The following is a 17,262-nucleotide window of genomic DNA, read 5'->3' on the forward strand; positions in this document are numbered from 1 at the left end:
AATTAGAATACCACCTCCCACTCAAGAATTGAATTCCTCCAAAATCAGAAATACGTATTTAAAATAATTTGAAGTTCTTTACACTTCCCCATTGGCAATACTTATTTAAACTAATGTACATTTTGATGCCACAAAGATTAATTTTTTATTTATTCTCCAATAACATCACCTTAGCTCATGTTTCATCCTTTATCTATATATATAAAGCAAAAGGCAGAGAATGGTGAAACATTCAAAATACCAGAAAATGTCCTTGGTTAATGCAAACATTAAGAATTCAAATTATTAATTAAATGAAGATAATATGGTAAATTCACACTTTTTCATATTTAAAAAAATTAAAAGAAAAAGAAAAAACAGATAATGTATCCTTTTTTATGGAACACAACTACCCATTATCTTTTTTAATTCTAAAATAAATTTACTTATTTTTTTTAAAAAACCTCTCGCAAGCGCAGAAGCGCGTGCAGAAAGGCTAGTATATTATTACATATATTGCATCTCCTTGACTAAAAGCATATAATGCCGAAGAGTTCCACAATTATCTAATGCCGAAGAGTTCCACAATCATATAATGATCACAATGATTGGAACTACTTGTATATATTAAGAATCCAAATCAACCATTCATTTGATCAAAATCCGATCAGCTCCTAGGATGCCTTAATGCATAACAATTTTCACGATATATTTCTATTATGATGAAATAGATTGAACTATATTTTTTTAAAAGTAATTCACATGATAAAAGACAATAGATTGAACAATATTTTTTTAATAAGTAATGCATCTAATAAAATATAATAGATTGAACTTTCTTTTTTTAAAAAAGTAATTCATATGATAAAAGACAATAGAGCTATCTTTTTAAAAAGTAATCCAATCAGGCTTTTAGATTTTTTTTATTTTACCTTTTTTGCCAAATTTTAATTTTACATTTGCAAAGTCTACAGCTTACAGAATTTTTTGAAAAAAGATAAATTATTGGAAAATTAACTCCTGCTCTAGGGGAATGAAAAATAAATAAAAATAAAAGCGGGAAAAAAAAGCGATAACACAAAATTATCGTGCGCTCATTGTGTTTTGGTTAACCTAGCGCTCTTTCATCTTCACACACTACTGGCAAAAAAAGCATACTCTTCACAGACCTACAAAAAAAAAAAAAAAAAAAAAAACAGAGAGCGAAGTCTTCACTATCTACCTTAGGTATTCTTCTTCATAGTTTCTTCTTCTTCTTATGTCTTCATCTTTTTCTTTTTCTTCCAATTTCTTATGTTCAGTTTCTCTCTATTTACAGAGTCATCTGCTTCTTATTTACAAGAATTCAAACTCAGGTTTGTCTATCAATTCTCTCTTTCATTTGTAACGTTTGAGTAGTTATGTGAAAATTACTATGTGTTAAGATATATCATATGAGTTTTGATATTCAATTGATTGGTTTATGAGATTTGTTTGATAATAGGCTATGTGGGTTTGGGTTTTTTGTTGGGTTATTATGGGAGAAGTGAGGGAAGGTCAGACGCAATTAGAGAATATGCAAGATTGCACTACTGCTAGTTGATTATGACATAAAGTTATATGCTTTTTAAATTTGCAAAATTACAAGTTAATCTCTTTATCTTTCTTTTTTTCTGTCAATTTGGAATTTTCTCTCAGTTTGTTTGTTTTTTCCTGAATTTGTTTAAGTGTTGATGGCATCTTTTAGTTAAATATTATGTTATGTAGTTCTGGCTTGTAAAAGAATGAATGGTATGCATAAAGCTTTGTCATAAAAAAATAATTAAAGAAACAGAACAAGTTTTGGTAGTCTCTAGTGTTATGTATTATGTATATGATAGATGTAGTGTCTAGTGTTATGTATATGATCGATGTATGCACCAAAATTAATAGCGGTGATATTCTTTTAAGATCAAAATCCAAAACTCCAACTAGTACTACTAGTGTTTGTTCGATGCTAAAGTCACAAAATTTGATCACCAAATAAACATGTTTGTAAAGTGTGTCCATATGCATGTCATTGTCATCCCTTAGGCAACATATACTTTCTATTGCAACTTCATGGTCATAAAAAATAAAAAAGACACACAAAAGTAAATAAACTCCATGTCTTTGGATCCTCTGCCATCCGCTTTATATTCTCTGATTCTATTTGTTCTCTAAGCTTAGCTGCTTTTATTTTTTATACCATAAATTTTACTCTTCACTAGTAAAATTAATTGATTGAGAACGTGGAACTTTGGGATTAGGCGTCTGTAACAATAACCATTTTACCCAGCCAATGTAATATGCCAATTGTTATTTGTCTTTTACTATAATTTGTTTCTATCTTGCCTCAATCGAATGTAGATAATATGCCAATTGATAAATCATGGATGCGATCAGGGAGGTCAACACATGAATATTTTACTGGAGTTGCCAATTTTATTGATTACACATATAAGCAGCTGAAGTATGATGACATGAAAATTTATTGTCCTTGCATTAAATGTAGTAATAGGGATAGACGGGTTCGTGATGAAGTACACCAACATCTTCTGTTTAAGGGTATTAGGCATGATTATACTCGATGGTATTTGCATGGGGAGGATGAGGATAATGATAGTGCTGAAAGTGAAATTTGGAGTCAATTGATGACATGCATGGTTTAATAGAAGCAAGAGCCAAATGGAGATGTAGGAAAGTTTTACAAATTGTTAGAAGAGGCGGAAGAGCCATTTTACACAGGTTGTGAGACATACTCCAGCTTGTCCTTTGTTGTTACCTTGATGCATATCAAGTGCAGCAATAATTGGAGCAACAAATCTTTTAACATGTTGCTGGAAGTGTTGAAAAAAGCATTTCCTTTTTGTAAAAGGTTGCCTACAACCAAGTATGGTGCAAAGAAGATTGTTAAAGATCTCGGCCTTCATTATGAGAAGATTGACGCATGTAAGAAAGATTGTGTAATCTATTATAAGGAGCATGAAAATTTATCTCAATGTCCTACATGTAAGATTTCACGATGGAAGTCACAAGGCCGGGGTGGGAAAGTGAAAGGTAAAAAGGTTCCTTGGAAGGTGTTGCGTTATTTTCCACTAACACCAAGGCTTCAAAGATTATTCATGTCTTCTAAGACTGCTGCAGATATGAGATGGCATTATGAGGAACGTGTGAAAGATTGTGTGTTAAGGCACCCAGCAAATTCTGAAGCTTGGAAATCTTTTGATAGAATACATGAGTCTTTTGGTAATGAGTCGCGCAATGTACGACATGGTTTGGCAACTGATGGATTCAACCCCTTTGGCAATATGAGTATGAAGTATAGCTTATGGCCAATCCTTCTATTCCCATACAACCTTCCTCCATGGATGTTGATGAAAGAGCCTTACTTATACCAGGAAAAGAGGACCCTGGTCAAGATATTGATGTATACATGAGGCCATTGATAGATGAGTTGCAAGACTTATGGGAAATTGGCATTGAAACATATGATATATCTACAAAGCAGAATTTTCAAATGCGAGCTGCAATCATGTGGACTATCAACGACTATCCTGCATATGCTTATATATCAGGTTGGAGTACACAAGGAAAATTGGCTTGCCCATGTTGTAGGTCCAATACCTCACATCTTAGTTTACTTCATGGCTCCAAGCAATGTGTATGGGTCATCGACGTTTCTTACAATTAGATCACCCATGGCGTAATTAGATGATGCAGTGATAATACAAGAGAGAAGAGGGTTGCTCCAACTAGACCATTTAGGCATTGATATGATAAATGAACTTAGTGAATTGAGAGAAATAACCCATGGTAAGAATGGAACAAAGCAAACAAGAGTTGGGTTTGGAAAGACTCACAATTGGAAGAAACATAGTATCTTTTTCAACTTGCCTTATTGGAAAACTCATTTGTTGCGCCATAATTTGGATGTTATGCACATTGAGAAGAACATATTTGAAAATGTCATTGGCACAGTGATGAACATTGACGGTAAGACAAAAGATTCGTTAAATGCTCGCCTTGGTCTCCAAGAAATGGGTATAAGATCAAAATTTCATCCTATAGAAGAGGTTGGGAAGATTATTTGGGCTAAAGTTGATTATGAACTATCAAATGATGATAAGAAAGCTGTATTTCAATGGTTGATGAACTTAAAAGTTCCAGATGGATACTCGGCAAATATATCTTGGGGTGTCAATGCGACAAAATACAGTATTTCAGTAATGAAAACTCTTGACTGTCATGTGTTTTTAGAGAGATTAATCCCACTTGTGGTGCAAGAGTTATTACCTAGAGATGAATGTGATGCTTTAATAGAGTTTAGTTACTTTTATAGAGAATTATGTGCCAAAGTATTGAGAATAGAAGATTTAGAATTTCTTGAAAATCATATTGTCATAACTCTTTGCAAGTTGGAGAAAATATTCCCTCCTGCCTTTTTCGATATCATGGGAAGCAAATTATGAATATTGTATCTTGTCACTTAGCATGGGAAGCAAAAGTCGCTGGCCCAGTACAGTTCAGGTGGATGTATCTTGTAGAGAGGTAATGTATGGTTTAGAAGTTATTTTTGTATAGATTGCCTTTGATTTATATTTTCAAAAAAAAAAAAAAGCTCTAATGTTTAATACTTGTACAGGTATTTGCACAAGCTAAAGAGTTATGTTCATAATAAGGCTCACCCAGAAGGGTCTATTGCGGAAGGTTACTTGGCAGATGAATGCGTAACATTCTGCTCTCGCTATTTGAGTCGTGTTGAAACTAGATTTAGTCGTATAGAGAGAAACTATGATGGAGGACAACCATCATCTGATGCATCTGAATTATCCATATTTTCAGCATCTGGTAAAGCTTTTGGGAAAAGTGAATTAAGGGAGATGAGTATTGAGCTTCACAGTGCTGCCACATATTATGTCTTAACAAATAATGATGATTCTGAGCCTTTTATTCAGTAAGAAATCTTCACACTCCTTGAGAGAATATAAGCATACATTAACTTGTTTGTTAACATATGCATTGTTATCTCTTGCGTGCAGAGAACATAAAAATTCTCTAGTCCACTCTGGAGTCCAGGATGTGGATGGGACACATAGGCATCAATTTGCCAATTGGTTTAAAAAGAGAGTAAGAAAATATTTTTTTGTTTGCAATTTCGCTTAAGTGTTGGGATCATATAAGGGTCATTGAAAATATATATTTTTCTTAAGTTGTAGATTGAACAACTATACGAGGACGGGAAAGTGAGTAAGGAAATGCTTGCTTTGGCCCATGGTCCTGAAAGGAGAGCCACTTACTATTCTGGTTACAATATAAGCAAGTTTAGGTTCCATACCTTGCATCGTGATGAGAATAAAAAAACACAAAATAGCGGTGTCATGGTTAAAGGGGAGAATCAAATTGATGATGTTCCTTGGTATATAACATTAACAGAAATAGTAGAGCTTTGTTATACACAGAAGAAATTGGTATGGAACATTAACAGAAATAGTAGAGCTTTGTTATACACAAAAGAAAAGGGTTGTATTGTTCAATTGCAATTGGCATGATACAACCCAAAGAGGAAGGGGTTATAAGATTGATCGCTATGGGATTACAAGTGTTAACACAACACGCAACTTACATACTAAGGATCCATTTGTGTTGGCAAGCCAAGCAACACAAGTATTTTACGTCAAAGAAATAAAGAATAAGACATGGAGTGTGGTGGTGTAAACGAAGGTTAGAAATGTTTATGAAATGCCTAATGACGAAGGAGAAACATACCAAGAAGAAGAGGCTCAAAGGTGCATACACGCGACTACCAACCAAAATGAAGACGAAAGTAATGATATTATTAACAGTGGGGATGAGGGTGGGGATAGGGACGAGGATGAGACTAATCATATGGATTTGGTATGAGATATAGTGTGATTCTGTTTATTGCATTATTTGGTGTCGTAAATTTTATATTTATAAATGAGTAGTATTTTTATTTATGTTTGGAATACAAAACTCTTTGGTTATTTCAGTTGTTATTATATTTGGTGGAGTATTTTTTTATTACTATTTTGATTGTTTTATGTCTAATTCTATTATAATAGTATTTCTTTTCTAGTATTGTCTATTTTGCTAATGAACACAAATGGTAGCTATGGCAAGAAAAGGAAGGAGTCGCAATACATCATCAACCAATGAACAGAGAGAGTTACTTAGATCCTCTGTAGTCTAACATGCCTCTGTTGAACCATCTCATGATAATGAAGTACAAGAAATTCAAGAGACATGCTCTGAGGCTCAACCTTCAAATACCCAAGGTATAGCTTATATTATTTCAAAACTATAAATAATCTTATGTTATTAATTGTTGTTCTTAATTAGGATGAAGTGCTGGAAAAAAAAAAAAAAGGCAGATGGAAGGCCAAGGGAGGAAAAGGAAAGGGTATGCTGATTGAAATATATAAGGGATGGTAAGCATATACACTACTTATTGTTACCAATAGTTATTCTAGTTATTTCTTAGACTTCGACAAGTGTAGCTTAATTAATTATCACTTATTAGTTTATTTGATGGCATATAAAGTACTTTAATGATTTCAATTTCCTCCAGCATTGTGACCAAAGAAGCTGCTCGGAATATAGGTGTACTTTTCAAGCAAGAGATTAAAGGAGCTTGGGTAAAATTTTCAGATTATCTGGAGACTCAAGTAAATCTATTAATTGAGCTTTTCATCGAAGCTGGATATACTTACACATGTTCTGAGGAAGAATTGAAGGTTGCATTCACTGGACATATTAAAAAAAAAATTGCTGATTGAATGTGGAACTTGAGAAGGCCAATTTTTCAAAAATACAAAAACACTGGTCAGAGGTATGCAAACCCCCCAGAGAATGTACCTGATCCTGCAATATGGATTGCAATGGTTGATGAATGGTTAAAGCCTAAGTAGCAGGTAAAAGTTAATTTAAATAAGATGTTTCAGCTATTTCATACATGATTATTAAGTTACCATTCCACGGTGGGTTATTAATTTTTACATCGTTTGCAATAACCATCTATTTGATGGCATCTACTTTGAATTATATTTGCAGGATCAAAGTAAAAGAAACAAATCTAATCGAGAAAAATCAACAATAGTGCATACCACAGGTTCAGTTCCAATGGCGAAATACCAAAAAGATGAGGTAAAAATTCATATATGATCGAACTTTATGTATGGTTTCCACTTTAATGTCTAGCTTCATATTTTTCCATTAGCATAATACTGTGTCTATATATGAAACATGTGTTTACAATTTTACTACAGGAAAAAATGGAAAACAAAAAGGCTGCTGTTGAACAGGAAAACCTTGATGTCAATGATTGGGAGATATATATAGGGAGGTGATTGCCTCTAGTCATGGTCGTGTTCTTGGCTTAGGCAGTGGCGTCAAAGCTAAAGGTGCATACTACTCCTCAACTAACCAAAACTGTAATAAGCTTAGGTGCGTGGAATTGGAAGAAAATCTTGGGCATTTGAAAGAGGAATTGAATGATGTCAAAGGTCAATTGAGCACTTTGCAACAACAAGTTCAGATGCTGATTAACAATAACCCACAAAATTCTGCTCACAGTGCAAGGCAATCACCTACTGCGGTATAGCTTTTGTTATGTATATTACTTTTTTTTGGTCAAGGGTTATGTAAATTACTTCTTAATTGTATTTGTTACTCCCATTTCAAATTCTATCAGGTCTTATTATAACTCTTTTTTCTTCTTTTTTTTGTTATACCAGAACAATGTTGGAAAGCTATTCCGATATCTTAGTGACGATGTCATGGAGGAGCCCAACTAGTTCTTTTATCATCTCCCAAAGACATTTTATTTAGTAATGTCAGTCTTGGAAATTATATTCAAATTTTAGAAGTTGGAGACATATATGAGTTGATATGAAATGAATATTGTTCAGTTTTTTTATATTAATGAATGACAAAAACATATTAATGAAAAAAGTTTCTGATTGGAAATATTATTTATATATTTCATTATGAAAGTATAATATTTATGAGAATAATTATTCTATTTATGACAGGTTTGATTACATTTTTGACATCCTTGTTCATCGTAAAAAAAAACTTTTATGACAATCTATGTTGATCGAAAATATAACTTACGAGTCATTTCCGAGAATAGTGATTTCATTTACAACACCACATTCTCATCGTAATTGTCTACTTTTGATGACACATTTCATTATTTCCAACCCGTCTACACCATTGTAAATAACATTTTTGATGACCTATGTTCCTCATAAATAGATCCTACGCATTATTTCCAACAAAGAATAATTATTTGTCAATGAAATTTTGCTATCGAAAATGTCTATTTCAGATGAACAAACATTGTCAGAAATAAATTTAGTCCTCGGATCTAGTATTTCAGACAAGATTTTTTGTAGTGATATTTAAAAATTATTTGGCATATTGTGTTTTTGCAAAGATATATATGGTTGCGGGAAAAATGATTTTGGGTTTTGATGATTATATTTTGTATTAACGGGATATTTTTTGTGTGGGTTTGAATATACAGTTTTACAATAAGGATTAAAAGAACAAGTTGACATCGTTTGCTAAAAATTTGAGAAGTATTAATTATATAGTTTTCCTTATCGTATGTTATGACATGAACTTATTGAATTGAATTATTTTCAAGTATCGGATGGTATATATATATATATATATATATATATATATATATATATACGTATATAAAGGATTTTATTGCATGACAATATTTTCTAAAACGGAGGGGTTATTTATATTGAATATAAATTATGTTTAAAGCTTTGTTTTCGTCCACTAACATTTTCTGTTTTGCAACCCCCAGTGACAGGTGTCGGGCACACTTGACCAAATTGCCCTTCTAACTAAGACTGACAATTCTTTTAAGGATTGACTTTTACCGAAAAATCGGCAGAGTCTCCCCTGTAAAATGGACAATTTCCAAAAACTTCCCACCTGTAAACATACAATTAATATTGAAAACCAAATATCAATCGTTCAGCATGCATCAGATAAATAACTTTGAATGGCCTCAGGCCTCTTTATACCAAATAAATCATTATGCCCTCGGAATCTGGTCTCAACTCTTAGAGCAACATGAATACGTTATCAAGTTTTAATATAAATTAACTGAACAAACTTTCAGCACTTGATCTTGTGGTTGCACCTAGTAACTCTAGGTTGCCTACGTACCCTTACTCAAGGATCAAGTCATATGTAGTTCTTTCATACTTCCCTAACCAAAACTTCAACTCTAACTAATCCTCTGAAAACGTAAAAGATTTTTTATTTAAGAACAATCTTTCAATCACTCACAAATGTGCAAAAATAACCCATATATGTACGAAAACTAGAAAGTTACTAAAATAACTTTTGGTCACGGAAAACCTTAATATCGCTGTCAACAATTTGAATAAAATATGCTTTTATCTTCCACATATAGTAACAGACTCATCACTTAAGAGAATAGATATGAATTGTAGAAAATCCTTAAAACTTGGAAACCTTCAATCCTTGTCTCATTAAATCAAAAAATAGGTATTAAAATTTTTACCCAAAAATACCAAGATAAAATCTTCAATTTTAGTTTAAACATCATAAAACCAAAATACTCTTCACCTAGGCGTACCCCCATTCATGATCCGTCAATTCCACTAATATTCCGTCAATTCCAATAATATTCTGTCAATTCCAATAGTATTCCGTCAATTCCAAGTATCTTGTTTGTTACATCCTCGTAGGCCTCGGAAACACAAGTCAATCCAAGCCGCATTCCTCACAAGACTTAGGGGATACTTAGTCAACCTGAACCGCATTCCTCACGAGACTCATGAGCCACATAGTCAACCTGAGCCGCATTCCTGGCAGAACTCGAGGAAAACGTAGTCAGCCCAAGAATGCACATCCTCGCACCACACGGTTCAGGCGTCCCCGAAACTCGTGGGGCATTGTCATAATGGACAAAACTGTTTCAAAGGCAACTGGGGGGTACTCCTGTAGCTGGTTTGAAAACCATATTCCAAAACTTATCGTAAAATTTCCCATATTCCACAAATCCATATTTCTAATCTTTTCTCAACTTTCCATGAATCAGTTCTCAACTATCTTTGAATTTACACCACATACTGTTGAGAACTAGTGTCCATAATTCATCATTCCCAAACTACTGAGTATATATATTAAATATAAACGTATACTTAGATATGTACTTAGATATTAATTAATTTATTATTCATGTCGAAATCCGATTAACAAACTATTCCCAACTCTTCACAACTAAACACAATATAATACCCTTAGAAAGTAAAAGCGATTACATAGTAACTCATCCAATAACACTCAGTCAGATATTTTAGTAATAATAATAATAAAATAAATGATAGCCCCTAGAGATCCCATCACTTCCAATGAGGCATAATCTTCGAATATCCGAAATAACGTCCAGGTATACCATTGTAGGGGCTTTTTTCTTTTGGTAGCTACAAATGGGCTGGGCTGCCGTAAGGAGCGAACTGATGAAATTATCCCATGTGACTGAGTTTAGAAATCAAGCCCCAAGAATGCTTCGAAAGGACAGTAGGGCCTTAGGAAACACCTTGGTTACCTTCACCAACAAAAATAACAACAACTTACAGATGAATTCTTAGTGCTTACAGGTAGAATCTTAGCTTGGCATGAGAGGCATGTGGCATGGGAGCAAAATTGTCATGAGTTTAGCACTGAAGAGAAAACTAAGTGTTCCTAGGGAAAAAATGGGGGTATTAAGGTGGGAGAGAAAGGGTTTGCAGAAAGGTTTGGCTGAGAATGAGGGAAAGAGAGAAGGATAGGTGGTTTAAGTGTTTTTCCGGCAGCTTGACAGAGACTCTGTCAAATGTTAGAATAGTCTGCCAAAATAGGAAAAATGGGAGAGAAGAAGGAATAGAGCACGAATTTGCTGGGTTTTGCAGGTGAGAGAGGAAGCTTGCTCTCTGGTTGTGGGTTGATTGTTGTTGGGTAGGAGGTGCTTCATTTATGGCCGCTGGAAGCTCCTCCTTCCTAAGAAACCCTAATGGTTTCCATCCAATTTGGCCAAATCTTTCCATTCCTTTCTCCTCTCCTCCCTTGACTTTTCCATCTTGATGAAATTCGCTCTGCCCATTTGCATAAAATCAAGGATTTTTGGGAGCTCAAGGCCTTTTCCCGCAGTTGTTTCAGTGGGAGACTCCCATTCTCAGCTATTTCCCTTTTTCTTTCCTTCCTCCTTCCACGGCTAGATCTGATGAAGGAAAGAAAATGGGCATACATGCTGGTTCGAATGGTGCCTCTCCTCCTGGCAGGCAGCCTGCGCGCTAATATCCCCAGGTCCTTTGGATGTTTTTGCTTGAAACTTGTTCCTTCCCAAGTGCTGGAGCCTCCTAGCAACTCTGCGCACGTGGACCTCCAGGCTCCATTCGTGGCTATGTTCTCCAGCCAAGTGCTGGGGCTTTTGCTGCTTCTTAGTCTAATTGTATGGGCATTCTAAGACAGCAAGTTAATTCATCAAACAAATGGGCTAACCTTATCAAGTGTTGGGCTATTTTGGTTAAGTTAATGGGCTATTTTGACTAAGGTAATGGACTATTTTCTTCTTTGTGCTCACCCACATGTTTGGGCCTAAGAAATGGGCTTGAGTTCCAAGGCTCCCAAGCAACCCGGAACCTCCATTTCTCGGCCCATCAATGGGCCTCATGACAACTTATTACCATCCATACCACAATTCACTCAAGCAAACCCTGGGCATTTGAATGGCTTAAGCCCATTTAGGCTTGTAGCGTGGTTGGGTGTGCAATAATGATTATCTGCTTGGCATGGCATGTCGCTTGGCATGCTTTTAATTATGATGCTTAGCATGGATTTGCAGAGCTAAATGCATTTTATAATTTTAATCTCGATTCCTAGCGTGACAGATTATTTATTTGGCATGGCACGTGGAGTGTGACTCGTGCATGGCGGACTTTTGTGTGCTCCAAATTAAGTCTTTTCTCAATAATGTATCGCTTTGGGCCGGGAATCTATTCAGGCCCAACCGTGGATTTTTTAGGCCTCAACAATCATAAAATACTAAAATCTAATTTCAAAATCTAACCATAATCAAAATAATTCACATAACAGTCAAGCCTCATTTCTAGAATCTCTCTTGCACTTCTTGAAGGATGAAACTACCTCGGAAGACTCTCGGTCAACCGAATGGTCAAACTTCTCAAAATTGGTCAACCGGGCCCATGGTGCAAACGACCTCCGATTTTCGATCCAAAAGTTCCTATGGGTTCAACAAGATTTAATAAACATGTCATGCAAGTTTGATCCACATCAAACGGTAGAACCGCTTGCAATTGCACGATCGGACAGTTATCGTTTATCCTTAACTTTGAATTATTGAATCGGAACATTCGGGACTCCGATTCACAATCCGCGAATTCCTACATAATCCTAGAGATGCCTAGATCAACAAATTTTAAATTGGAAATGATCCAACGATCTGAACATATTGAACCAGAATAACACCCAATATGCGATATCTGATAGAAGGTCAAATGATAACTAAATTCAAATTCGAGCATACCGTTGTGCTCGAGACGACATGGGGATTATTTTAGAACCCAAAGACCAGCCACCCAAGCACTACCACATGCTCCGGCAGCGCATGGGTGTCCAAAGCGATTCCAGAGATCGAAAAATCTCCAAACCGCTGGTCAAGACCTATACCTACATGACCCGAACAATGAATGGAGCAACCCCAAAAAGTGGCCGGAGATGGCCAGAATTGCGAGCCGAAAATCGGCCAAATTTCAATTGCTAAATCGAGTTACAAAATGCAGAAATCAATCGTAAACAACCCAACCATCAGCTAGAACAAATTGAGAGGATGAAAAAGCATACCTAAATTCCAAGATTTGGTAGCCGAAACGAGCTCCGAAAAATTTACCTAAAACCGGAGACTTTTCTCGATTTTCTAGCAAGTACAGGTGGCGGGGGCAGTTGGGAAGGGTCGGGGCTGGAAGAGGAGGAGGTGGCGATCTTGTAGGTACCGGCCTTGTGGCCGGTGGTGGTCTGTGGCTGGTTAAAAACCAGCCGGCTAAACTCACGAGTGAGGGGAGGGGTCGCACGTGGGAAGGAGAGGGAGAGAGAGAGAGAGAGAGAGGAATTTCTGGGGTTTTAAAAACCTTTTTTGAAATAATTACAATTTTGCCATTGGTTTTCTTTTGATTGTAACTTTTTCGTTACAACTCTGATTTGAGCTCACTATGTGTCTACGAACTTATCTCGACACGATATACGCAATAGTACCATTCAATTCCCTAAAATCTTTCCTAAACAAAAAGTCAACTTTAAGCGCATTAAAATATTCTTGGATAAAATTGTCTTTTACTTGAATATTTTATTCACTAAATATTAATTTAGGATCGAGTTATTACACTCAGGTTCTACATATCCGAGGTCGAGACCACCATGTCAAGGCATCGCTACGGTCCGCACTGTAGGAATTCCTCATTTATCTTTCTCTACTTTCCTTTCCCCGAGTTGTAAACTTACTCTTTAGTTGCTCTGCTTATCATTTTGAGCTTGGGTAGAAGGCATGAAGCCCATAGTCTTAACTGTTGTGCGTGCCCTTACCTTGTGTATGATGGAAGTTGGGTTTGTTCTAGCACTTATTTGCAGGTACTATAAATTGGGAAATGTTCTAGTTACAAGGGAGACTGCCGAAATTTCAACAGAAGTTGAAGTCTTTATCAATTTAAAGTAGGGCTAAAGAACGTTTTAGGAAAGTGGGTCCGGCATCAATTAGATGTTGGACGGGAAGCAGAGTTAATCAAGGATTCCAAGGGGGAAGTCCGGGACGGGTCGTATCAGACAAAGTCCAAAAAACTTCCAAATCACATCAAAAGAAGGAGATCAAATGACATGTAAGAGTTGGCTAAAGATAAGAAAAACCATAACAAATGCAGAGCTCAAAAAACAAGTACCAAAACACATAATGTATCAAATAGAAAACAATCCAAGGCACATTAATCAGATAACCAAAAGCATTAATTTGGTCCAAAATATGGCAAAAGTAACAATGTCAAAGCAAATAACCTACAACCTGAGCAACATAAAACCCGAACGACAACTAACTAGTAGATATGACCAGTCAATCATACCAGACAGGGGATCAAAGCTCCAAAATGTTATAAAGCACAGATAATAGTGGCATGGGATAAAAGGATAGCATGATTACGAACCAACATTCACAAAGAGCTTATCATGTGAAACTCGAGGCTTGGTACAAAAAACTTGAGTTAGAAAAAACTAGCTTATGCAAAAGCAATGTAAATGCTGCAACATGCAATCGGCTCCATTAAGCTAGGATCATATTCATGATCAAAGTTCGTCGTCTACATCAATCATGATCAAGTTCTTTGGCTTTTGGCTCGTGAAGGTTGGGCAACTGTGTTCATGATCAAAGTTCTGCGTCTACATTGATCTGGGAATAATAAAACAAGATGATATCAGATACAAACCATAAATTGAAGCATACACCAAAGTAGTAGTGGACCTAATTTCATAGGTATTTTACATCCTATAAAAAACATAAAATCTTATGTCTATGAGTTTTATAATAAATTGATTTTTTATCTTTTCAACACAAATTTATCTTTTCATATCGCATCGACATCATCACTAGTAGTGGACCTAATTTGAGTTGCAATCTTGCTTAGAAGCTCTACAACCAAAGCAAAACAATACAATTTCATATGCATATGACAAAGGACCTTGTGCAATTCTTGAATTTTGATCAGAGCTTGCGATTTGTGAATCTTGGTAAGAGATTGAGACTGCAATGAAGATTGCGACTGAGATTTCTATTGCGATTTCCAGAATCCAAATAGTATTTTATGAGTTACGATTTGCGGATTGAGATGTGCGATTTTTTATTTCCGACTCATAATGGAGTAGGAGCTTGGTCTAAATCCAATTAGAGTCTAAGCAATATGATCTGCGAGAATTTAGATGAAAATTTTACTGATCAACTTGGTTGAGAGAACTTCAGAGAAATGCAAAGCTGACGTCTCAAAGTGACACGAAGACCACGCTTCAAAGAAATCACACTTACCAAAAATGGGCTTAAGAATTTCGGTATACTACTATTGTAAAGCTCCTTTTAATAGCATTTAAGAAAATTAATATAGAAAGAAATTTGTGTAGTAGTGTACCTTCGTAGCCCTAAGGAGTCCATGCTAATGCCCATGTAATACAAGAACTCATATAAATCTATTAGCCGTGTGGGGAACAACGAAGTAAGCTCTTCTTCCACTTCATGCTTGGTCTGCAAAAGTTTTGATATCAAATTATTAAACATTCGTATATATATATAAATTTACAAAGTAATTTAAGGTGATATGCATACCGAAATTCTTTCATTGTCCTTGTCCACATTTTTATTGACATTCTCGAGTATGTATCTTGAGTAATCAAACACTCCCAAGGCATTATTCTTATATGCACCTTCCTTTTTGGTTTTTTTCAAAAGAACGGACTTAAAAGCCTTATAGTTAGATTTTCCAACGATTGTGTTGATGTCAATATCATTATTCGCCACATTTTGATACATATTTCTCCATGTAAGTCTTCTCTCATATTGAAGATGCAACCAGGCGTCAAGAGGGAAAAAATATCTCTCATTAGATGATTGGAGCAGAGGATGATACCATAAGTCGTTAAAAGTCATCCTTCATGTATACAAGGAAAATTAATCCACAAGCAAATATACTTTTATTATTTTATAAAAAAACTGTAAAAAGTGGTTCAGATGGTTTTCTTACCCAAGGTTGTCTATCGTGCCATAGAAGTGCACTAACTCCACTATTGCAGCATTCTCCCCGATTATTCTTGAAACCAAAGATTTGAATTCTTGTCTATAGCTTGACAATTTAGTTTCAATACAAGGTTTCGCAAAATAGGGGATCTTTGCTCGACCATGAATAATGACTATGTCATCATCGTTCAAGTAGCCAGAACGTATATCTTTCAACTCCAATTGGAACAGTACCTCAATAATATCCCTTTCAAAAAAGTAGAGTCAGGGAATGTTGACGTAAGTTAACCTACTAAATTAAGGAAATTTATTTCCTAAGTTAACTAGGTAATTTGCTTCTTTATTTCATATAGTTGACACATCCTTATTAATTATGAGATATTCTCCTAATTAATTACTGCACTCTTAATAATATTGAGGTCTTTTGTATAAAACCCCACACCTGCTAAACAGGTAGTTAAGTTGAGGACAATATCGATGTTGCTGGTAATGGGTCATAGGCCTGTTATTAAAATGATGTAAATTAATGTTCTAAAATTTATAAAGGTTCTTATTTAGCTAATGGTTTTACACATGAAATTTACTATTTTAAAACTTCTATTCTCTTGGAATTTTAGAATTGACAACTATTTAGATAGGATTTATTCAAGGGTATCCGCTAACGTTTATCCAAACGTATTGTTAATGACATTTACAAAGAAAGAAAAAATATTGAATTGTTTGCAAACTGACCGAATAATTCTGCGATACTCGTTCACAACACGACCATCCTCCCATCGTGAAGTAACGTCTGATCTTTTTAACATGTCCGCTAACGTGTAATGAGAAGAAGATGTTTTTCTAGCAAGACTTTCAGTGGCTACAACTTTAGCACCATTAGGTAAAGAATCAAGATTGGCAGATGAATCAGAGGTAGACAGCTTCGGGAAGGATTTTAAAAATTCTGGAATATCAACTGTAGATGAAGGAGCTCCTTCAACGAAATCCATGTATGAATCTCTCTTTTCTCTCTTATATGTTGTTGATGAGATTACTCTTAGTTCGTCTGTAAGGCCACTCTGATCTCAAAAGGACACTTTGAGATCATCAGTAGCAATTCAAAACCATAAAGTTGTAAACGAAACGAAAAGATGAGAGAGAGGTGAAGGGAGAATATAACTTTTCTCTTAATATAATAAGAAATGAAAATTCAAAACATGAGAGAGAGAGAGAGAGAGAGAGAGAGAGAGAGAGAGAGGAGAGAGGAGAATCTTACCGAGAAAGAATTACTCACTTGCCGAACGGGAACTGGAACGTGCACTACTGACAAGAAATAAGACGGGATGGAGGGGGGTTCTTCCGAGATCAGGTCTTGGACTATTATTTATCCTTAGTGCAGAAAAAGCGGAAAAGGATTTCTTGAGGTAGTTTCCTTTGTAAGGACACCCAAGAATAAATAATCATGACTT

The 17,262-nt window shown here is 35.3% G+C and overlaps 1 protein-coding gene and 1 long non-coding RNA gene across 7 annotated transcripts; one reads left to right on the top strand and one right to left on the bottom strand.

Moving 5' to 3' along the window:
* LOC109947067 lies at window positions 2,167–7,924 on the top strand. 2 transcript variants are annotated; one of them, XR_002270067.1, is made up of 10 exons: window positions 2,167–4,527; window positions 4,622–4,706; window positions 4,822–4,933; window positions 5,019–5,106; window positions 6,111–6,275; window positions 6,340–6,428; window positions 6,569–6,911; window positions 7,051–7,143; window positions 7,266–7,594; window positions 7,734–7,924. It is a non-coding gene; the product is annotated as an uncharacterized LOC109947067 (long non-coding RNA). The 2 variants fall into 2 exon arrangements; XR_002270066.1 differs by having other exon boundaries at window positions 5,019–6,275.
* LOC18785967 lies at window positions 13,997–17,262 on the bottom strand. Of its 5 annotated transcripts, none has more exons than XR_002270391.1 (7): window positions 17,070–17,262; window positions 16,547–16,889; window positions 15,822–16,061; window positions 15,407–15,626; window positions 15,213–15,325; window positions 14,772–14,995; window positions 13,997–14,482 (listed from the first exon to the last, which is right to left on the bottom strand). XR_002270391.1 is itself a non-coding variant. In XM_007220417.2 (6 exons), exons 2-6 carry the CDS (start codon window positions 16,801–16,803, stop codon window positions 14,473–14,475), a joined length of 840 nt encoding a protein of 279 aa, XP_007220479.2. In that variant the 5' UTR covers window positions 16,804–16,889; window positions 17,070–17,259; the 3' UTR covers window positions 13,997–14,472. The 5 variants fall into 5 exon arrangements, 2 of the variants coding, with proteins under 2 accessions (XP_007220479.2, XP_020413779.1); XR_002270390.1 differs by having other exon boundaries at window positions 15,407–15,728; window positions 16,547–16,872; window positions 17,070–17,260; XR_002270389.1 differs by having other exon boundaries at window positions 15,407–15,728; window positions 17,070–17,260.

Source organism: Prunus persica, chromosome G2 (assembly GCF_000346465.2).
Source record: "Prunus persica cultivar Lovell chromosome G2, Prunus_persica_NCBIv2, whole genome shotgun sequence".
NCBI lineage: Eukaryota > Viridiplantae > Streptophyta > Magnoliopsida > Rosales > Rosaceae > Prunus > Prunus persica.

Bases quoted from the DNA above. Each gene is read 5' to 3' on its own strand.
- LOC18785967 (XM_020558190.1), bottom strand. From the start codon at position 16,803: ATGGATTTCGTTGAAGGAGCTCCTTCATCTACAGTTGATATTCCAGAA. The intron at 16,062-16,546 runs GTCAGTTTGCAA...CTTTTTTGAAAG, and splicing joins GAGTATCGCAGAATTATTCG to GGATATTATTGAGGTACTGT. The intron at 15,729-15,821 runs GTAAGAAAACCA...GTATACATGAAG, and splicing joins GGCACGATAGACAACCTTGG to GATGACTTTTAACGACTTAT.